The 23,493-nt window shown below is 45.1% G+C and overlaps 3 protein-coding genes across 3 annotated transcripts; all 3 read right to left on the bottom strand.

Annotated features, from left to right (window-relative positions):
* Positions 1-5,585: 5,585 nt before the first annotated feature.
* LOC123143327 (fructan 1-exohydrolase-like) lies at positions 5,586-5,974 on the bottom strand. The gene is made up of 2 exons (XM_044562207.1): positions 5,885-5,974; positions 5,586-5,793 (listed from the first exon to the last, which is right to left on the bottom strand). The coding sequence occupies exons 1-2, from the start codon at positions 5,969-5,971 to the stop codon at positions 5,599-5,601; spliced, it is 282 nt and encodes a 93-aa protein (XP_044418142.1). The 5' UTR covers positions 5,972-5,974; the 3' UTR covers positions 5,586-5,598.
* A 12,132-nt stretch (positions 5,975-18,106) lies between these two features.
* Positions 18,107-19,622, bottom strand: LOC123142391 (fructan 1-exohydrolase-like; the record flags this gene model as incomplete). The annotated part of the gene is made up of 4 exons (XM_044561325.1): positions 18,107-18,397; positions 18,614-18,772; positions 18,883-19,321; positions 19,495-19,622. Coding segments are annotated over 4 exons (1,017 nt in total), but the record flags the coding sequence as incomplete, so codon positions are not given.
* A 995-nt stretch (positions 19,623-20,617) lies between these two features.
* LOC123143326 (beta-fructofuranosidase, insoluble isoenzyme 4-like) lies at positions 20,618-22,218 on the bottom strand. The gene is made up of 4 exons (XM_044562206.1): positions 22,071-22,218; positions 21,937-21,989; positions 21,231-21,239; positions 20,618-21,144 (listed from the first exon to the last, which is right to left on the bottom strand). The coding sequence occupies exons 1-4, from the start codon at positions 22,166-22,168 to the stop codon at positions 20,711-20,713; spliced, it is 594 nt and encodes a 197-aa protein (XP_044418141.1). The 5' UTR covers positions 22,169-22,218; the 3' UTR covers positions 20,618-20,710.
* Between the last annotated feature and the right edge of the window lie 1,275 nt (positions 22,219-23,493).

Raw genomic sequence — 23,493 nt, 5'->3', positions numbered from 1 at the left:
CTTGCTGGATCAAGAAGGAGGAGACATCGCTGCACCGTACGTGTGTTGAAGGCGGAGGTGTCGTCCGTTCGGCACTCGGTCATCGGTGATTTGGATCACGGCGAGTACGACTCCGTCATCCACGTTCATTGGAACGCTTCCGCTCGCGATCTACAAGGGTATGTAGATGCACTCCTTTCCCCTCGTTGCTAGTATACTCCATAGATGCATCTTGGTGAGCGTAGGAAAATTTTAAAATTATGCTACGATTCCCAACAGAGACCACCTAGGAGAGAGGTGGGCCTGGCCCTGGTCGGCGTCCGCGGATACTTAAAAAATAACACGCTTAACGAGATCTTGGTATTTGATCTGAGTCTGGCCATTTGGTCTGTACGCACTAACCAACTACGCGGGAACAGTTATGGGCACTCGACGTCGTGGTATCAGCCGAAGCCTTCGTGATGTCAGCGACTGAGCGGCGCGCGCCGGATTGGACTGGAACGCCTGCTAGGCTAGGTCTGCTTCCGGCCGCGTTCGCAACGTGCAGGTGTGCAATGGGCGATGGGCCCAGACCCCTGCGCCATAGGATTTAGACCGGCGTGCTGACCTCTCTGTTGTGCCTAGGTGGGGCTGCGACGTGTTGATCTTCCGAGGCCGGGCATGACCCAGGAAAGTGTGTCCGGCCAAATGGGATCGAGCATGTTGGGTTATGTGGTGCACCCCTGCAGGGAAGTTTATCTATTCGAATAGCCGTGTCCCTCGGTAAAAGGACGACCCGGAGTTGTACCTTGACCTTATGACAACTAGAACCGGATACTTAATAAAACACACCCTTCCAAGTGCCAGATACAACCCGGTGATCGCTCTCTAACAGGGCGACGAGGAGGGGATCACCGGGTAGGATTATGTTATGCCATGCTACTTGGTGAACTTACCATCTACTCTCTTCTACATGCTGCAAGATGGAGGTGTCCTGAAGCGTAGTCTTCGACAGGATTAGCTATCCCCCTCTTATTCTGGCATTCTGCAGTTCAGTCCACCGATATGGCCCTTTACACATATACCCATGCATATGTAGTGTAGCTCCTTGCTTGCGAGTACTTTGGATGAGTACTCACGGTTGCTTTTCTTCCTCTTTCCCCCTTTCCCTTCTACCTGGTTGTCGCAACCAGATGCTGGAGCCCAGGAGGCAGACGCCACCATCGACGACAACTCCTACTACACCGCGGGTGCCTACTACTACTTGCAGGCCACCGACGACGACTAGGAGTAGTTTAGGAGGATCCCAGGCAGGAGGCCTGCGCCTCTTTCGATCTGTATCCCAGTTTATGCTAGCCTTCTTAAGGCAATCTTGTTTAACTTATGTCTGTACTCAGATATTGTTGCTTCCCCTGACTCGTCTATGATCGAGCACTTGTATTCGAGCCCTCGAGGCCCCTGGTTGTATTATGATGCTTGTATGACTTATTTTATTTTTAGAGTTGTGTTTGATATCTTCCCATGAGTCCCTGATCTTGATCGTACACGTTTGTGTGTATGATTAGTGTACGATCAAATCGGGGGCGTCACAGACAATCAAACTGTTATCATGAAAGTGAGCAGCTCAAAGGATAACATGAAGTCATCAAGACACGTTCAGAGAAGGTTAAAGTCTGTCAGAAAAATGAGAAACTCCGGAGTTATTGCATTGGATTATATCCAAACGTCTAAAAATCTGGCAGATCCTTTTACAAAGGGTCTATCACGTAATGTGATAGATAATGCATCGAGGGAGATGGGTATGAGACCCACAATATGAGTTGTTCACATTGGTAACCTATTCTTTGTGATCGGAGATCCCGTGAATTAGATGTGGAAGACAAGCTGTTTATCAACTGAGAGGAGAGTATCCTTACTATTAACAATACAACTCCATGAAGATGCAATACTCTCCTAATTTGCATGGTAGATTGATGTATATCTTAATGTGTTCTAAGTAGCTCATTGAAGCAGAGATGTCGTCCTGCAGAACATCTTTTGAAGAACGCACCTATATGAGTCTGATTGTTAAACGTCGCAATCTATGAGAGTAGGGTTCTCTCTAATAAACTCATGAAAGGTCTCGGAGTATGACGCATAAACTCCACCCGCGGGGAAGACCCACGGTAGCCACGTATCGGTCAAGGCTTTATGTGAAGCTAGATTCGCAGAAAACTTGCAGTTCAAGGCACAGTCCACTGTTCAAGTTGCTTACTAGTGTAGCATAGAGTTCTAGGTGGAAGTTCAACTTAACAGTCTCCACTGCAGTACCGGTATATAAAACAGTGTTTTGGAACCAAAGGCAAATTTTGTGTGCCTCTGGGATCTGATGGGGGATTGCTGGAATTTTATCTATTTTGGGCCTAGCCCAATAAGCAGTTTTAGAAATTCCTAATAAATCCTAGAGGCCCACGCAGCCCATTCGTGCAAGGCAAGAGGTGGAACTAAAGTTTAGTCCCACATTGCTAGTTTAGAGGGAGTTGAACCTCTTTATAAGGAAGGTTCTTTCCCCACTTGTATGAGCATGAGAACAAGAGGGACATCCACGCGCGCTCCTCCTCCGCCGCCCGCCTCGCCACGACACGCCTCGTCACGACGCGCCGCCGATTGCGCGAATGAGCCAATGTCTAAATTTTTGCCACGCACTACGGGTATACGAAAGGTCACACGGAAGCCGAAAAGATTTTTTGCGAAAGTGGAGTTCGAATGCGAACGGTGCAGCCCTTCGGCTGCTGGTTGTTCGCTTCATCTCCGTCTCTTTGTTTCGCCTCCCATCGCTGCCCTCTCGCCTCCTTCTCTTGCGCCTATAAAAGGGAGGTCGCTCCTCTCAGAGAGGTGCACCATAACTTCTTCTTCCTCTCGCCACCGGTTCCAATCTCTGAGCTGCTGCTGTCTACTTCATCCCGGCTTGCGGCGTGCACCGCGAGTCGGGACAGTAGGCCTCCGAAACCGCACCACTTAGAGTCCTGTATGGGAGAAGGGTGATAAGGTTTTTGGGGAGCGCTCCGCGCGACTACTGACTTTTCCATCACGGACTCCGAAGACTACTTCCCCGACGTCGACAACCTCATCAACGACATGGCTGGAGAGGATGTCGACCCCAAGTCCAGTGCTTCTGCTGCTGCCGTCCCATACGTGTTCTTCCTCTTTCTGTTAGAGACCCTGCTACAGTTCCTTGTTCTAGTGTTTGTCCTAGATATGTTAGACTCTGTTTCATATATGAAACTTGCTATACTATTTGTTCTAGATGTGTTTAGTTACAGTTCATATATGAAGATGTTATTTACCTTCTCTTTATCAAATCGCATGACTTGTTTTATCACTGCTATACTAGTCGTGCTTTATCTAGTATCTCTGATAATAAAATCATTTGGTAAATTGCTCATATTTCCAACAGAAGAGACGATGGCAGCGTCAGGGTGCGGGAGAGACGAAGGATTGCCGATCAAGCGGAGGATTCCGGTATGTGTCTGAGCGGGCGGCGCCGCCGGGGGAATAGCCTCCGCCTGCAGTGGAACACGTATTGGGCTGGCTGGTAGCCACGGTCCGTTTGCTAACATCATGTTACATTTTGTTATGTTTTTCCTTCCCTCTTTTATTCACATTTTTGTTTTCGTTTTCAGCTTTATTTTTTTTACTTTGTTTACATTTCGAAATATTTTAAATATATATTATAAAAATACATAAAAGTTAGAAAAATGTAAATCTTACATTCGAAAAACGTTAAACATGGATAGAAAAATGTTTTTGATGTATAAGCAAAATGTACAATGTTGATAAAAAAGTAGAAAATGTTAATCATGTGTACATAAAATGTTTATACAGTGTAAAAAAATGTTCGTGTAATTCAGAAAAACTGATTCTTAAGTTAAAAAAATGTTAACAAGTATCAATTTTTTTTTTGTTTGGGACATTTTCAAGCAGATGTTTGTACAATGTAAAAAAATTTGCTTAGTTTAGCAAAAAAATCATTTAAAAAATGTTCTAACATATATTTAAAAAATGTTTAACATGTATTGAAAAAATATGTTAGCAATGTGAGATAACTATAAACAAATGTTAATATGTATACAAAAATTGTGCGACGTGTATGAAAGAAAGTAGACATCAAACCATATATTAGAAAAGTGTTAATCATGTATTAAAAAATGTAATAAAAGGAGCGGGCGGTTAACGGCCGTTAACGTGAACGGTTGGCCATGCTGGCACCTGATTTGTTGGCCCAACCGGTCTGATTCGTGCTTAGAGTGGGCGAAGCGGGCGGTTCTCTGACATGGTAGTTTTTTTGTCACGGTTTAGGAAAAAAATGGTAATTTTCGACACAAATTTAGAAAGTGGTAGTTTTTTGGCACGTTTCCACGAAATGTGGTAATCTTTTGTTAAATACTCACTATAGAGGTTTGGAGGGCTGCTGTTAGAAGATGAAGGAGATACGTGTTCAAGTGATTTGCATCAGACGGTGCTTAGGGACGGTGTTCCTAAAGCCGACGGCGGACGGATGGATTTAGCGCGACGATCTTTAACTTGAGTTAAATGACATGTGTAATTGTAGTTGCATGCTGGTGCACGGGCTTGCGACTACAGTTGCGCACGATTGGTTGGTATGAAACTATAGTTGTGCGTGGTAAAATAAAAAACACAAAAATAAAAGAAAATACCAATCAAACTGGTTGAAATAATAAATAAAAAATAGGAAAAGGTTAAATTCCACTCCACGTAAAACTAAACTGAGATTTAGCAAAACATTTTTAAAATGATTTCATTTTTGTTTCATAGTAGTTTTAATTATAGTTAATTTATTAATCTATTCAGGTTTTTCTAGGAGTATTCAGGTTTCACAGGTGTGTGATGCATTGGACGGCTGGGCTGGGCAGCTAGATTGGGTTTTGGCAAATTTTGGCCCCATATCCGTGCGTCCGCTAGCTCCGAAAGGATGCACGACACATGTGCCTGGGCACGGTAGAGGAGCCAGTTCGCCGTTAGCCACCTCCTACTAATAAATGGGCGATTTTTGTCAGACTGGCGAGCCATGGTCACTAATTGATGTTGGAAATAAATCATTTATATAGGAATACTTCATCTCGAGAAATGCGTATACCCAACAAATGATATGAATACGACATGCATCACGATGCAGGGTGTGATACCAGCCTCGCATGGTACCATGTCCACCCATGTATCTGTGTGTCGTCTTCTCGTTTCTTGAAAACAACACCCTCCTATCCCCATCGCATAACGCAGTGCATATAGATTTTCTTTTTAAAGTCAAACTTTGCAAACTAGGACCAAGTTATACATAAAATATTCACATCTAGAATATCGAATACATATCATTAGATACATCGTGAGACATATTTTCACTCTCAACTTGATCAAAGTTTATAAAGGTTGACTTTTGAAAATAATAATATGTATGCACTACATTATAAAACGGAGGCAATACTAAGGAGTAGTACTGTGATAAATCAATAATAGAGATCAAAAGGAAGTGATCAGCAACCTTTTCCTGTTCAATTTCCTTATTTCTACCCAGGAGTGCTCATGAATCAGGGTTAAAAAAATTCAAGAAAATGAAATTGCTCTTATTTGCTAACAATCACTTCAACCCTTCTCCACATTCACTTGTGCTTTCCTCATGCTCCATGCCCTGAGCTGCGGCACCCTGGCCATGGTACTTCCATTGTTGAAGACATACATATGGGCCCCGCCGTCATCGACAAGCGACACCGGATAAACTCTAGCCGTGATGCAGACACTGCCACCACCACCAAAGCTCTCCACCGCAGATCGATCAATCTGCACGGCAACATCCAGCCATCCATTCTCAATTCTGGTATCAAGTGCATGAAATGAATAACATGAGAAATGGCATAGCCTCCCAGCTTACCAGAGTTCTCAAAGATATTTTCCTTTCCTTTTCAAGATCAAATTCAAAGAAGCGTCCATAGGCTGGTGTGCAGAGTCCTGGTCTCATGGAAGACCTGTGCAAGAAAAGAAAATATTTCAATTTGCTCCAGACGTTTATGGAGAAGCACTAGTAGAAAAAGGGTCATCTGTCCCGGTTGGTAAGGGCCTTTTGTCCCGGTTTTTGAACCGGGACTAAAAAATCGTTACTAATGCCCTAGCCATTTAGTCCCGGTTCTTACACGAACCGGGACAGATGGGCCTCCACGTGGCCGGTGCGGCGAGCCCAGGCAGGAGGGCCTTTGGTCCCGGTTAGTGGCACTAACCGGGACCAATAGGCATCCACGCGTCAGCGTTTCAGGGGCTAGGGTTTTTTGTTTTTTTTAAAGGGGGGTGTGGGGGTTTTGGGGGTTAATTTAGGTGTTTCATATATTGTGTTAGCTAGCTAATTAATAGAGAGAAGTGTCCTCTCTTACCTCCGTGCTTGGTCGACGCTACGTACTATATACGTATAGAGAGGACTAGACACGCTAGCTAGTAAGCAAATGAAGGAAACAGAAGATCGTCATGAACATATGCATACAGAGAGAAGTGATATCAACCACCTCTCCTTCTTCGAGAGATTGGTCGAACAACAAGTTCTCGTATATCTATCCGACACTACCGGCTACATATATACAATAATTATCTCTTACAATATAATCTCCTAATTATATATGAACACAGGGTCCACATAGTATTCTCCGTTTTCAGCGATTACGTGGTCAAGGAAGAATGCCGCCAATTCCTCTTGAATTGCTCGCATACGATCTGGTGCTAGGAGTTCATCCCGCATCCGAAAGATCTAATTTGAAGAAGGGGGTCAATACATATATATATATATATATATATATATATATATATATATGGATAGACTATTCGTCACCCTAGGTGAGGAATAGTTATTCTTCACCCACCTCTATTTTAACATCTATGCACCGTAATTTTACGTTTCGTAATTTTTGTCTTATTTTAGAGATAAAAAGAGAACGTAAGAAAACCTATAACCGTCGTAAAAAAAAATTATGTTACGTAAAATTACAAATGTAAAAACATAGTGTAAAATGTACATAAAATACATTTTTTGACCTATATTTTTTTGTTAATGCCAAATTTTATACAGTAAATCAATATGAATGTAACTATTTGTATTTCAAATGTAATTTATTTATGAAATGGTCGTAAGATTAGCTCAGGTGAAGAATAACTTATTCTGCACCCTGGGTGATGAATAGTAACAATATATATATATATATATATATATATATATATATATATATATATATATATATGAATAAATGAAACTCAACACAAATGATGGTAATAAAATAAAATTGTGAATATTATTGCTTACGCACTTCATATTGTTCGTCAGAGTAGCCCCGCTCACAGGTCGTGTGGCGGATGGACTAGCAAACGTAGTATCCACAGAAATCATTCCCTTGTTCCTGCCACAACCACTTTACAAGAAATAGAGGTCAATTAAACTGATAAGCAAGCATGCTAAATGGTATTGATGAAACTAGCGCTTGAATCACTAGGAGATGCGCGGAACATGCTACTATAGTACTTACTTTCGGGTGTCTAAATTGCAGCTTCTTCGTCAGTCCCGGAGCTTTTTTGGTGAATTTTCTCCAAACCCTGCCAGACAAAGAAAACAATTACTTGATATCAGGAAATGAACAAAGTTGCTGATATGGTGGATAATTATCGATTTAACTTACTTCTCGAGCATTTGAGTCATGTCCGCATAGTCCTGGGGATCTTTTCGTCTCGAGTCTAAGACGGTTACTACTCCCTGCTCAAGCTTAATCTCTAGGAGAATATAGTGGAAGCTGCGCACACATGCATAAGTCATCAATTACATTACTATAACCTGGACTAATAAGGGAAACCGAATACGCACAAGACAGTAACACTCACTTGAAGTTGTAAGGAAAGAGTATTATATCTTTGTTTTTATTTATTACCAACTATCGTAGCAAGTTGGCCTCGGTATTTTCGGCATGACATTTAACCTCAGTTGCATCTATGAGATTTGTGTTAATGAATCCAATATCACCGATTTGTCTTTTCTTCAATTCGGCGATCTTCAATCTGCATAATATAGTGAGGATAATTATAAATACATGCAATGAAAGAGCTGACCTATATAGAGAGACTTAATGACAGAAGTAGTACTACTTACAGACAGTAGCAAGTGACCGTTGATTTATCGAGGGCCCTTTGATTGAAAAACTGGAAGAACTCCTCAAATGGAACATTCAACAGTTCAATTCCAACGAGGTCATGCTCCTCTTTAACTCTCAGCGTCAAAGTATCCCTCCCCCCAGACTCTCTTCAGGTTTTCATGTACCAATCATGTAATCTTCGCATCATCGTTGTTAGAGATCTTTCATCTTTGACGAGAGGCTTCCCGTAATGGTATTTGTGTTCGTCTACCTCCAAGAAATCATAATGTACATCGTCGGGCAGCTAATCTCCAAGATTGCTATAACCGGGCACCATCCTCGGATCATTAGCGACGATGTCGCTAGACACCTTGAGCGAGGGGGCACGATTGGTTCGCTTGTTCGCCGAGCTGGGCAATTTTTTTCCCAGCTCGTCATTCTTTTAACCTTTGATCACTGACAGTACTTCCCGACCGCTCCGCTTCGACAAATGTCTTTGCAATAATGCGCTCATAGTTGCCTTTCGGCGGAGACTTTGGTGGTTTTGTCAGGGCAGCCAGAGCGCGCTTCGCTTTCACCGGATCTACCTTCTTCTCCGGAGGTGGATGTTTCTTTGCTTTCACCCCTTCAAAGAAGTTCGTCACTTCGGCTCGCACGATCTCCGTGGTTTCCTCCTCGGTCCTCTCGTATGGTAACTTCTCTAGAGTCTTCAGAGAAGGACCGAATCTGTATTGCCTCCCGCCTCTGGTTGTACTGCTAGACGCCGGCAGAGCAGACGGAGCGGTTGCGGCTGTCTTCTTTCCTTGCTTATGAGGCGGAGGAGAAGGACTACGACGCGCCGGAGCAGCCGGAGCGGCGGCGGGTCTCTTCCGCCCTTGCTGACGAGGCGGAGAAGGAGGCTGGCTGCTCGGGCGCGCCGGCGCAGGTGGAGAAGGAGGCGGAGTGCCGCCACGCGCCGGAGAAGGAGGCTGAGTGCCCTGATCACTCGCCGGAGGAGGAGGCGGAGTGCCGCCACGCGCCGGAGAAGGAGGCTGAGTGCCCTGATCACTCGGCGGAGGAGGAGGCGGAGGAGGAGGCGGAGTGCCCTTACTCGCCGGAGGCATCCAGTTCGGAAGGTTGATGAGCTCCTTCCGCCATAGGCATGGATTCTTCAGAGCAGAACCCAGCCGAGTCTCCCCTTCACCGGTAGGGTGGTCAAGCTGGAGGTCCCCAAATCCCTCCGTTATTTCGTCCACCGTCACCCTAGCATATCCTTCTGGAATCGGACGACAGTGAAAATTTACACAGGGTTCAGGAGGTCGAACAAAGCCGACAGCCGCCTTGACTTTGAAGTTCTCCCATTGCGTCATAAGGTGGCAATGTTGAGACTCCGTGATAGCATCACGGAGTAGCTAGCAGGGGCCGTCAAGACATGCTCCGGCTGAAGCAACTCGGTGGAAGCCACGCTGCTTCTCCGCTGAGATGGCGGGGTAGCTTCGGGGGTAGTTTCGGCAGGTCGATTGCTGCGAGCTACGTCTCGTTCCTCTAGCGCTTGAACCCTTTCGTGCAGCTTCTGAATTTGGGTCTGCTCCACTTTTGTCCTCCTCTCCTGGCATTTGTAACCGCCTGCATCCGGAAAACCAACCTTCCACGGAACGGAGCCTGGCGTGCCTCGTGTCCGTCCAGGGTGCTCAGGATTCCCGAGGGCCATTGTGAGCTCGTCGTTCTCTCTGTCTGGAACGAACGTCCCTTGGTGCACTGCATCGATATAGTGCTGAAGCCTCTTGACTGGTATTCTCATTTGCTCGTCCGTCCAAACGCACTTCCCTGATACAGGGTCCAAGGTTCCGCCAGCCCCGAAGAACCAAGTCCGGCAACGGTCTGACCAGTTCATTGTCTCTGGTTCGATCCCTTTATCAAGCAGATCATTCTCAGCCTTGGCCCACTTAGGCCGGGCTTTGAGGTAGCCACCTGACCCCGTGTGATGGTGAAGCTTCTTCTTCGCAGAATTTTTCTTCTTTGTCGCTGACAACTTCTTACTCTTTTCCGATGTCTTGTGGGCCACAAATGCGGGCCAGTGATCTCTGATCTTCTCATATTTGCCGATGAATTCTGGTGTCTCGTCATTGTCGACAAACGTTTTCATCTCATTCTTCCACCTCTGAATAGGTCTGCCATCTTCTTAAGAGCATGAGACTTGATTAATTGCTCTTTAACTGGCTTCTCCAGATCCTCCTCTGGCGGTAGGGTGATATTTGCCTTCAGCTCAGTCCAAAGATCATCTTTCTGCATATCATTGACATAAGACACCTCAGGGTCTTCCTTCTTAGGCTTATACCATTGGTGGATGCTGATCAGGATCTTGTCCCTAACAAGAACCCCGCACTGAGCAGCAAATGCTTCCTTTGTCCGGATGGGTTCAATTGGTTGGCCGTCGCGCGCGATTGTTGTGATCTCAAACCTTTCATCCGAGCACAACTTTCTCTTCGTGCCTCGTCTCTTTACCGAAGTTGTGCTCGATCCGGAGGGCTAGAAAAAAGAAGAAAGACAAGAGTTAATTAATATGTGTACATACCAAAACAATGAATGCATCAATTAGCTAGTCAGCACAGGCTTAACTAATATATTTACCTGGCCGAACTCTCTGTCACCGGAGCCGTCACCACGGGCTCCTTCTTGCACCAGCATTGGGTCACCGGAGCCATCATAATCATGTCTTTCCTCCTCCACTCTTCGATCACCGTAGCCTGCTTCTTCACCCTGTTCTTCCAGATCGTCATTGTCGTTAAGATACGACAAGACATCACCTCCGACTAAGATTATGTCCCCCAACACCTCTTCTGCTTCCTCGTCCCGTCCGTGCTCCATTGTTTCTGCAAATATTACAACATGGCAATTATTACACAAACATGACAGCAGGTGGATATATTAGTGCAAACGTAGACCTAGCTTATTCCGGGTTTGGGGTGGCCTCGGCAACGCTTCAAGGGTAGGCGCGCGGCGGGAGGGGGTAGGAGACCGACATCGTTTTTTTCTAGGGTTTGGGTGTCCTCGAGAGTTTTGGTCGAGCGAGAGGGCAGGGGGGTGCTCCCGTGGTATAAGTTATCACGGTCGAAGTTATCCGGGAGGGGGTTATATCGACAACGACGACATACATACATGGGAAAATAATGTTATCGGGGAGGGGGTAGGTCGAACCCCCCCCCCCCTCGTGTTGAAGTTATCGGGACACGGGGTATATCGACAACGACATATCCGATAAAAAATAAGAAGACGAAGAAGAAATAAAAATAGGAGAAGAAGATATTAATAGTGGAGAAGATTGAAGAAAAAAAGAAGAAAAAAAAGAGGAGAAGAAGAAAGGAATAGAGGAGAAGAAGAGAAGAAAGGAATAGAGGAGAAGAAGAGAAAATAGTTTTCTTCTTCTCCTCTTCTTTTTTCTTCTTCTTATTTATTTCTCATCTTCTTCCTCTCCTCTTCTTCTCCTTTCTTCTTCTTCTTCTTATTTTCCTTTTTCCTCTCATTCTTTTTCTTCTTCTTCCTTTCCTAGCTAGATATATAAAACTTTTCTAAAAATATAACTTTTGCATATATAAAACTTTTTCTTCTTCCTTCTTCTTCCTTCTATTCCTTCTTCCTAAATATATAAAACTTTTCTAAAAATGAAACTAACCTAAAATGTACTAAATCAGAGAACATATATAGATAAAAAATTTCTAAAAATCTAACTTTTTCATATATGTATTTTTAAAACACCATTACAATTGAAAAATACATACATACATACATACAAAAAACATGTAAAAAATACATACATACATATATGAACATACATCAAAAAATACATATATCAAAAAAATACATACATACATATATGAAAATCTAAAAACATGTAAAAAAAATAGCACGGCGGCGGGGCCGGCAGAGGCGCGGTGCTCACAGAGGGAGGAGCGCGCGGCGGGCGGTGTCGGGGCAAGCAGGGGCGCGGGGAGTGGCGCGGAGACGGCGTCGGGGCAGGAGCGGCGCGCGGTGACGACGTCGGGCAAGGGCGCGGCGACGGCGAGGGCGACGGCGACGACGTCGGGCGAGGGCGCGGCGACGGCGAGGGCGCGGGCGACGGCGACGACGGGCGCGGGCGACGGTGACGGGGCAGGGACGGCGCGCGGCGACGATGTCGGGCGAGGGCGCGGCGACGGCGAGGGCGCGGGCGACGGCGAGGGCGCAGCGAGGGCGAGGGCGTGGGCGAGCTCGGGCAGCCTGGCGGCGGCGTCGGAGGGATCAAAGAACTGACGAAATTTTCACAAGTGCTGGCTTATATAGCAAACCCATTGGTACCGGTTGGTGGCACAAACCGTTACCAATGCCACCTTTAGTCCCGGTTGGTGTCACCAACCGGGACCAAAGGCCTCTTTTCAGCAGCCCAAAGGGCGGGAAGCGGCGGCCTTTGGTCCCGGTTGGTGGCACCAACCGGGACCAAAGGCCTTGTGCTGCTGCGCCCGCGTCGAAAGTTTAGTCCCACCTCGCTAGTTGAGAGGGGCGCGCAGTGGTTTATAAGCCCCACTGCCGCTCCCCTCTCAAGCTCCTCTCCATTGCAGGCTTACGGGCTGAATTTTCACTGCTATGCCTGATAGGCCTACTGGGTCTTCTGCGGGCCTGAATCCTGGCCCATCGATGGGTTTCTAGTCGTATTCAGGCCGTGGTGGCCCAGTAGGTGGCATATTTTTTTTGCCTGTTTTTGTTTTCTTTTTTGCTTTATTTATTTTGTTTTGTTTCTACTTACAACAAAAAACTTATTTATTTTATTTTATTTTGTTTCTAATTACTTATTTATTTTACTTTATGATAATTCTTTTTGCTATTAAAGTTTCTAACAAAAAAAGTTCTTTATGAAAATTCTTTTTGCTTTCAATGATTTTGAACAGAAAATACTTCGATAATTTTAGTTGCAACAATTTTATATAATTTTAGTTTCAATAATACTAGAGGTTGCTTATAATGTTTTCATACGAAAACTCGTCTGTTACAAAGGAATTTCATTTTTTAAAACTTATTTGAACTCCTGACTTTTTGTGTGTTCAAAATGCACCATTCAAAGCCACATCATCAATTTTCAACCCTTTCTGACTTTATTTGTTATTTTTCATGCATTTTTTATTATTTTGAGCTATAAGACCCTGAAATTGAAAACCATTTCAAATGAACTATGAAAAGGTTGAAAGTTGGCATGGTATCATCATTTCATCCACATAGCATGTGCAAGAAAGTTGAGAGGGTTACGGCAAAAACTGGATGCACTTCGTGTATAAAACGGACAATGGTATCATACTCGTCTGTTATAAAGTTGGCATGGTATCATCATAATAGTTGCGGGAGAAAGTCTTCACTTTTTCTTCGCTTGCGTCATTTGCTTATTGCGCCGTAACCATGGATAATCTTCATCGTTTATCAGGATGCTTGGGTCAGCCTTGACTTTGAAGGGAGGAATTTCATGAAACTTTTCATAATCTTCAGACATGTCTGGCTTGCCCTCCACTCCCACGATGTCCCTTTTTTCTGAAAGAACTATGTGGCGTTTTGGCTCATCGTATGATGTATTCGCTTCGTTATCTTTTCTTTTTCTCGGTTTGGTAGACATGTCCTTCAGATAGATAACCTATGCCACATCATTGGCTAGGACGAACGGTTCGTCAGTGTACCCAAGATTTTTCAGATCCACTGTTGTCATTCCATACTGTGGGTCTACCTGTACCCCGCCTCCTGACAGATTGACCCATTTGCACTTAAACAAAGGGACCTTAAAATCATGTCCGTAGTCAAGTTCCCATATGTCCACTATGTAACCATAATATGTGTCCTTTCCCCTCTCGGTTGCTGCATCAAAGCGGACACCGCTGTTTTGGTTGGTGCTCTTTTGATCTTGGGCGATCGTGTAAAATGTATTCCCATTTATCTCGTATCCTTTGTAAGTCAATACAGTCAAAGATGGTCCCCTGAACAACGAGTACAGCTCATCACAAACAGTGTTGTCACCTCTGAGACGTGTTTCCAACCAACTGCTGAAAGTCCTGATGTGTTCACATGTAATCCAGTCGTCGCACTGCTCCGGGTGTTTGGAGCGCAGACTGTTCTTGTGTTCATCGACATACGGGGTCACCAAGGTAGAGTTCTGTAGAACTGTGTAGTGTGCTTGAGACCAAGAATGCCCGTCCCTGCATATTATTGAGTCCGCTCCTAGCGTGCCTTTTCCAGTCAGTCTCCCCTCATACCGCGATTTAGGGAGACCTATCTTCTTAAGGCCAGGAATGAAGTCAACACAAAACCCAATGACATCCTCTGTTTGATGGCCCATGGAGATGCTTCCTTCTGGCCTAGCGCGGTTACGGACATATTTCTTTAGGACTCCCATGAACCTCTCAAAGGGGAACATATTGTGTAGAAATACGGGCCCCAGAATGACAATCTCGTCGACTAGATGAACTAGGACGTGCGTCATGATATTGAAGAAGGATGGTGGGAACACCAGCTCGAAACTGACAAGACATTGCGCCACATCACTCCTTAGCCTTGGTATGATTTCTGGATCGATCACCTTCTGAGAGATTGCATTGAGGAATGCACATAGCTTCACAATGGCTAATCGGACGTTTTCCGGTAGAAGCCCCCTCAATGCAACCGGAAGCAGTTGCGTCATAATCACGTGGCAGTCATGAGACTTTAGGTTCTGGAACTTTTTCTCTGGCATATTTATTATTCCCTTTATATTCGACGAGAAGCCAGTCGGGACCTTCATACTGAGCAGGCATTCAAAGAAGATTTCTTTCTCTTCTTTCGTAAGAGCGTAGCTGGCAGGACCTTCATACTGCTTCGGAGGCATGCCGTCTTTTTCGTGCAAACGTTGCAGGTCCTCCCGTGCCTCAGGTGTATCTTTTGTCTTCCCATACACGCCCAAGAAGCCTAGCAGGTTCACGCAAAGGTTCTTCGTCACGTGCATCACATCGATTGAAGAGCGGACCTCTAGGTCTTTCCAGTAGGGTAGGTCCCAAAATATAGATTTCTTCTTCCACATGGGTGCGTGTCCCTCAGCGTCATTCGGAACAGCTAGTCCGCCGGGACCCTTTCCAAAGATTACGTGTAAATCATTGACCATAGCAAGTACGTGATCACCGGTACGCATGGCGGGCTTCTTCCGGTGATCTGCCTCGCCTTTGAAATGCTTGCCTTTCTTTCGACATTGATGGTTGGTCGGAAGAAATCGACGATGGCCCAGGTACACATTCTTCCTGCATTTGTCCAGGTATATACTTTCAGTGTCATCTAAACAGTGCGTGCATGCGTGGTATCCCTTGTTTGTCTGTCCTGAAAGGTTACTGAGAGCGGGCCAATCGTTGATGGTTACAAACAGCAACGCGTGCAGGTTAAATTCCTCCTGTTTGTGCTCATCCCACGTACGTACACCGTTTCCATTCCACAGCTGTAAAAGTTCTTCAACTAATGGCCTTAGGTACACATCAATGTCGTTGCCGGGTTGCTTAGGGCCTTGGATGAGAACTGGCATCATAATGAACTTCCGCTTCATGCACATCCAAGGAGGAAGGTTATACATACATAGAGTCACGGGCCAGGTGCTGTGATTGCTGCTCTGCTCCCCGAAAGGATTAATGCCATCCGCGCTTAAACCAAACCATACGTTCCTTGGGTCACCTGCAAACTCAGCCCAGTACTTTCTCTCGATTTTTCTCCACTGCGACCCGTCAGCGGGTGCTCTCAACTTCCCGTCTTTCTTACGGTCCTCACTGTGCCATCGCATCAACTTGGCATGCTCTTCGTTTCTGAACAGACGTTTCAACCGTGGTATTATAGGAGCATACCACATCACCTTCGCAGGAACCCTCTTCCTGGGGGGCTCGCCGTCAACATCACCAGGGTCATCTCGTCTGATCTTATACCGCAATGCACCGCATACCGGGCATGCGTTCAGATCCTTGTACGCACCGCGGTAGAGGATGCAGTCATTAGGGCATGCATGTATCTTCTGCACCTCCAATCCTAGAGGGCATACGACCTTCTTTGCTGCGTATGTACTGTCGGGCAATTCGTTATCCTTTGGAAGCTTCTTCTTCAATATTTTCAATAGCTTCTCAAATCCTTTGTCAGGCACATCATTCTCTGCCTTCCACTGCAGCAATTCCAGTACGGTACCGAGCTTTGTGTTGCCATCTTCGCAATTGGGGTACAACCCTTTTTTGTGATCCTCTAACATGCGATCGAACTTCAGCTTCTCCTTTTGACTTTCGCATTGCATCCTTGCATCGACAATGACCCGGCGGAGATCATCATCATCGGGCACTGGTTCCTCTTGATCTTCAGCAGCTTCCCCCGTTGCAGCATCATTGGGCACATCGTCTGGTTCCTCTTGATCTTCAGCAGCTTCCCCCGTTGCAGCATCACCGTATTCAGGGGGCACATAGTTGTCATCGTCCTCTTCTTCTTCGCCGTCTTCCATCATAACCCCTATTTCTCTGTGCCTCGTCCAAACATTATAGTGTGGCATGAAACCCTTGTAAAGCAGGTGGGTGTGAAGGATTTTCCGGTCAGAGTAAGACTTCGTATTCCCATATTTAGGGCATGGACAACACATAAAACCATTCTGCTTGTTTGCCTCAGCCACTTCGAGAAAATCATGCACGCCCTTAATGTACTCGGAGGTGTGTCTGTCACCGTACATCCATTGTCGATTCATCTGCGTGCATTATATATAATTAAGTGTGTCAAAAACCATTACAGAACATCATGAATAGATAATTAAGTGACCAAATTAATAGAACTTCATCATCACATTAAAACCAAAGTACATACATAGTTATCATCTAACAACATATACCTCTCTAGAGCATCTAATTAATTAAACCATACATTGAAACTATGTAAAACATTTCAATGCGAAAACAAATGCGATCATAATCGCAACCAAGGTAACAATTGATCCAACGGCATAATGATACCAAGCCTCGGTATGAATGGCATATTTTCTAATCTTTCTAATCTTCAGACGCATTGCATTCATCTTGATCTTGTGATCATCGACGACATCCGCAACATGCAACTCCAATATCATCTTCTCCTCCTCAATTTTTTTTATTTTTTCCTTCAAGAAATTGTTTTCTTCTTCAACTAAATTTAACCTCTCAACAATAGGGCCGGTTGGAATTTCCGGTTCACATACCTCCTAGATAAATAAAATCTATGTCACGTTGGTCGGCATAATTTTCATAAACAATAAATGAACCAATAGTTATAAAGATAATATATACCACATCCGAATCATAGACAGGACGAGGGCCGACGGGGGCGGATACCAAAACCATCGCACTATATAATAACAAGCAATAAAATAGTAAGAAAATTAGACAAGTATCTATCTAAAGTAAGAATTTTTTTTCTTTCAGAAAGAAGATAAGAACAAGAGGCTCACCACGGTGGTGCCGGCGACGAGATCGGCGCGGGCGATCGACGGCGGTGAAGACGGGAATGGGACGTGACGGGCCGCTAAACCTAGACAAATCTCGAGGAAAATGGAGCTTTGAGGTCGAGCTTCGAGACGAGAAAGCTTAACTAGTGTGGCTCGGGCATTTCATCGAACACCTCATGTGCATAGGAGGTGAGGTAGAGCACCACAAAGCCCTCCCCTCGCCGGCTAGAGAAAAACAGAGCACTGGAGTGCTCTGCTCGCGGGCGAGGGGTATATATAGGCACCTCATTGGTCCCAGTTCGTGGCATGAACCAGGACTAAAGGGCAGCCTGTGGTCCCGGTTCAAGCCACCAACCGGGACCAATGATGGTGGGCCAGGAGCGAGGCCCATTGGTCCCGGTTCGTCCCACCAACCGGGACCAATGCCCCCACGAGTCCCGGCAGGCCCCTGGCCTCACGAACCGGGACCAGTGCCCCATGGGTCCCGGTTCTGGACTGAACCGGGACTAATGGGCTGACCCGGCCTGAACCAAAGCCCTCTTTTCTACTAGTGAATACTAACCAAAATAAAGACAAAAACCATAAGCACTACTGGCCTTCTTAGATCAGAGCAAATGAGTATCATGTACTTTTGCAGTGACTTGTAGACTCTGAAGTGCACGGTAGTGTGCTCCTCCATGTTGTTGGAGGCCAGAATAACAAGTCCAAATGGCCCTATACCACCATGAACCGATGCACCTGCTTCACAACAATGCTTCTCGGCGTCCAAAAGCCATGAAGGATCAAAAGGATCGGCGTCATCGATGGACGTCAGCTCAAAATCTATCTCCACATCCGCCTATTTCAAGAAAACGTGTGTCTGATTAGTTGCAGTTGCTCTGAAAAATACACAACACACCTACAGAATGTATACCTATCCTTTTGCTGCAAAAATGCATTATTATATAATTAGAAATTATCAGAAGGCCCTACAGTTCTTAATGGCATGACACTTTTTTAAATAAAATAAATTCTCTCGAAGACCAAGTAAGCCTGTCTGTGAAAAGGAAACTACCTGAAAATTGTCAACTCCATTGATCTCAAACAGATCTCCCTTGTTGAACTCTAGTCCTTGATGGTTGATTTCATTTGTTCGAAGGGATTCAATCTCATCAACTGGCCATTGCAGCAACTGCTTGCCATCACTGTCTAACCAAATCGTCCTCGGGATTGTCTAAACATAATAAAAATTTAACTTAAAGATGTTACACTGATTTGCTAAATAAGTTAAATTTTTATTTCAGATGATATGAAGCACAGCCAATTAGGGGCGGATTTGCTTACATGGATTCCTGCCCAACCTGTTGCAACATCATCTGAACGACAATCTGCTTCCTTAGACCAACCCCATATGATCCTCCTGCCCTTTTTCGAGTCGAAGAATGACTTCGAAGCATAGAAATTGCCGTAATCAATCTTCAACCACAGCCGACAGTCATCTACGATAGTATCTGGCACAAAGGCATCACGTTTGAGATCATACACCCCAATCAAGTACTTGTCAAAGTAACCCATGCTCATTTTGAGGGCATGCTTGGCGCCTCTTGGGATCGCTACGGACATGTCCAGTCCACTGTTATTGCCCGGCAATACCGCAAAGAAATCCAGGCACTCCCACATATTGGACAAATTATGAGAATACAGTGGGTGATCAACGCTTGTCCAACTCAGAAAGTCTTCACTCTTGTACAAAAGTGCAGCAGTGTAGCTTTTTACCTCGGCACTGTTGGAATATTAGGCAAGTTCATGATTAATTCCAGTAAATAATTCATGACTAGAAGAGATACTAGTATGCAATAATCTAGCAAACTAGAAGAACAGCAAGACATGCATAACAGCAGCAAACACGTAACAATAGTTGTAGAAACAGACATGAACAGAGGATGTTGGACGTACTGATCGTTAGCTATTATGGGTGCGACAGTGTTGATGACGATGTTGGCGACGATCTGCTGCTGACGGCGATGAATACGACGATGAGTAGCACCGCCCGACTTGGACAGAAGACGACCGGTGATGACGAATTTGAGCAGTCGCGCACAGCGCTTCCCAAAAACCTAATTCGTCCTCTCCCGGTGCAGGATCGCAAAGACGAACGGTTCCGGAGACCTGCTCTCCCACGCGCCGATGCACGCCGGCGTTTGGGATGGAGTAGACTACGATGGCGGCGCAAGTTGTGAGATGAGGCAAAACCCTAGGTGTTTTTTGGTGTGTCTCTGGCCGCAGCCGGTAGCTGTATATATATTAGGACCAGAGGTGGTATTGTGTCGCGACCACGCTCTGGCTTACTGCTCTGAAAGTTTTCCACGCTAGTGTTGGTGCTCCAGAGGGAATGACCGACGAAGATCGGAGAAAATTCCAGAAAGCCAATACTATGTTTGTGGGATGCATTCTGAGTGTTCTTGCTAACCGTCTGTGTGATGTGTACATGCACATAAACGGCGGAAAAATTCTGTGGGATGCACTGAATGCAAAATTCGGTGCAACAGATGCAGGCAGTGAACTGTACATCATGGAGAGTTTTCATGACTACAAGATGGTGAATAACCGTTCTGTGGTTGAACAAGCTCATGAGATACAGTGCATTGTGAAGGAACTTGAACTCCTTAAATGTGTTCTACCCGACAAATTCGTGGCTGGGTGCATGATTGCAAAGTTGCCTCCTTCATGGAGGAATTTCGCCACAACTCTGAAGCATAAGAGACAGGAGATATCAGTTGAAAATCTGATTGCATCTCTTGATGTGCTCGGGCTAAAGACACCACTGAAAAAGGAGGTGAGGTTCAGCCTACTGCTAACATGGTGCAGAGGTACCCACAAAACAAGAACAAAGGGAAGAACAAACCTGTTTTCAACAAGCCTACCAACCGGGGGAAACCACACGCGCGCGCTCGCTCGCCTCTTTATATAGTGGGTTCTCTCCACCACACGCACATGTGGTTTTCCCTTTCTCTTCTCACACACCACTTAGAGTGGTGGAGAGAACCCACTATATAAAGAGGTTCAACACTTTTTCAACTTCCAAGGTGGGACTAAACTTAGCACCACCACTTGCCATTTTACACATGGGCTTTGAGATTTCAGAAATTGCTATGGGCCTAGCCCATTAATTCTAACAGGCACCTACTGCTATTCTCCACAGTCCATCTGGTCCGATCCAACCGGTCGTCGGATCCCTGAATTGGCTTCTGTTCAAACCCGGTACTACCGGCTGGATCACTGGGTTATTGCCGGTTTTGGTCCATTCTCTCAGGTACGGGTCAGACGGGTTCTTGGGAAGCACAAGGTTTGGGACCTGACACTTGTCTCTGCTACCACCGGTGTATAAGATGACCGGTTGACCACCAGATAGAATTGTGGCTGAACCGGTCCAGCAGCCGTCTATGTCACTAGGGTTATCCGGTTCTATCACGGGTTCAAGCTGGATCCAGTTGACAAGGTCTGTCGAAACCGAATGGCCCCAAGTTATGTCACCCCAACACCAGAGGGCGCAGTGGGAGTTATACTGGTAGAAATTATGGTAGATGCCTTTGTAGTACATTAGTCCTGAAATATTTATAAAGTAAGTATAAGTTGTAGAATACTGCAACTCCTTTTTTGTTTACAGGTGTTTGTGCCTGAGATATTCATACCACATGGATCTTTCGTGTCGTCGTAGATTTCCAAGTATCGCCAATCCATCGGATATTTGGAAAAAAAGTGAGAGAATGTCAGTTTCATGCAACAGATATAGAATGATCCATGTGGCCAGTTCTAGTTCTGGAAGGAAAAGCGTCATACTTTGCCTAACAGAATTTGATCTGGCCAAAAGTAACATGCACGCAAATATGGACAATGTGGAAGTGGCATAAATCTTGGCGAGAAGGTACATAGCACTATTTCTGTAATGAATACTTCTATTTTGCCCAAGAATCTGTGGCTATCATCATCTTATGGCAGTATTACTCAAAATCTAATTGCGGCATTCAGCAAGAGACTTGCACAAGCAATGAGCTGGCCACTAAACTTTTCCCTCTTTGATGATTATCTATGACACAAAAGGCAGTTCTGTAATGATACTACTGCCAAAAATATTATGTACTGTAGTACGTTTTAACAAGCATATATTTTTTAATATTGGCACACAAAATTACATTGAGTAGTGTATTCAGCTCGGCTTCTCCACGTGGGGAAGCCACTAAACGATCAGATCGCATGATTTTTCATGGATCAAGAACAAGAAAAGGCACAGGAAAGCAGAGTGGCATAGACCAACGGATGATCCAAAAAGCAGAGATGAAGCCCAAAGGAAATAAGCAGAGATGAAACCAAAGCATCGACAAGATCACATGAACATACCATTGATCCAGTTCCTGGGAGGCCGGAAGTGGTAGGCAGTCTTGTACCTCGTGCTGAAAATGGAGGGGACCTCTGTGATAGATGCTCTAGATCGTGTAGGCTAGGATTCCGGCAACAGTGGTGGTAGGCATTACCTTCTCCTTGTGGCTCGAGGAGCCACCGGTGCCGGCCATGGTGACGGTGGCCGGTGATGGCAAAGAGTAGTGGGCGAAGTGGTGGCGGCGCTTCCCATCAGCACTGCACTAACCCTAGATCGGTAGGGGATTAGGTGGGGTGTACGGCGTTGCGACGAACCTCGTATCGCGAGCCGCCGACCCCACCTTTTTATATATAGTGCAGGTGACAGGGGCCCGTCAACCATAGTTGGTTGAGCGCCCCCGATCAGGGCGCGGATCTAAGGGCCTGGTGGGCCGTTGGGCCCACACGGTGGAGATCATCCTAACATTCTCCCCCTTGATCTCAACTTTTACTTTTGACCTTATACTTTTACTTTACTCGTTTCATAACAGATCAGTGCATAGAACATGTTTCATCGTCACAGCTCAATTGCCGATAGAATCAGACAGCCACAACGTACCTCTCAGTTTTGAAACAAATTCTTTAACCTTGGGCCCTTTTATCGTCCGAAAATTTTAGACTATACCATAAAACCCATGTCGACTGTGTGTTCTCCAAACACACTGGGCGGTAAGCCTTTAATAAGCAGATCTGCAAAAACTTGTTTGTTGCTTTTATGCTCCAAGCATTTCAACATAATTCCGGACTTTTCTCCTTAACAACTTACAACTTTGTGTCAATGTGTTTGGCACCACACTTGACTCGTTGTCATAGGAGTGAATTACTTAAATGGTTATCGCTGCTGTCAACCATTATCAACTCCGGGTACAGGTTTCCATAACGATTTTGCCTGTCCCTCAGCCTCATATCATGCTATACTTTATATTTGCATCACATTGATGATAAATGATTCATTCTATAGAGTTCTTCCACACAAAAACTCCTAATGTGAAGGTCAACGACAATTGTGGATTTCGCTGTACATTTCACAAGTTTTTATCTTTGTACTCACAACCTTTTGAGAGCACTTGTTTCTTTCAGCATGAGGCCGATATCTTTGACTCCATTCCATCAATTTAAATATGTACTGGACATTGCCAAAACAACCCGGATATGTGAACTATGTCACGGTAATGTTACACTTTTGCATTCATAAAGCTTCCAACAGCTGAAGCATATGGTACCATATTCATTTGGTCTATTTCACATTGACTCTTGGAACACTAAAGTTCCCAAAATCATTACCCTTTACTATAAGAACAGGCGTAGGTTTTCTCACATGCATACTTTAGAGACTTTTCAAAGTATGCTCATGCGACACTCCTAATACCCCCTTTTTTCTTTTCTTGGTGAATCTCAATAATTATAACGAGAGTCACTCTACTGAGAACATTCTTTTGAACTTTGAGAACAAGAACTTCTTTTCTCCTGCTGCAGTAGATTGACATCACCATTAGCAAGTAGGACGTCATGCACATGCACAGGATTAGGAAATAAATT

Source organism: Triticum aestivum, chromosome 6D (genome assembly GCF_018294505.1).
Source record: "Triticum aestivum cultivar Chinese Spring chromosome 6D, IWGSC CS RefSeq v2.1, whole genome shotgun sequence".
Lineage (NCBI taxonomy): Eukaryota > Viridiplantae > Streptophyta > Magnoliopsida > Poales > Poaceae > Triticum > Triticum aestivum.
The sequence above is the reverse complement of the archived record's forward strand: the minus strand, read 5'-3'. Positions and strand labels throughout refer to the sequence as shown.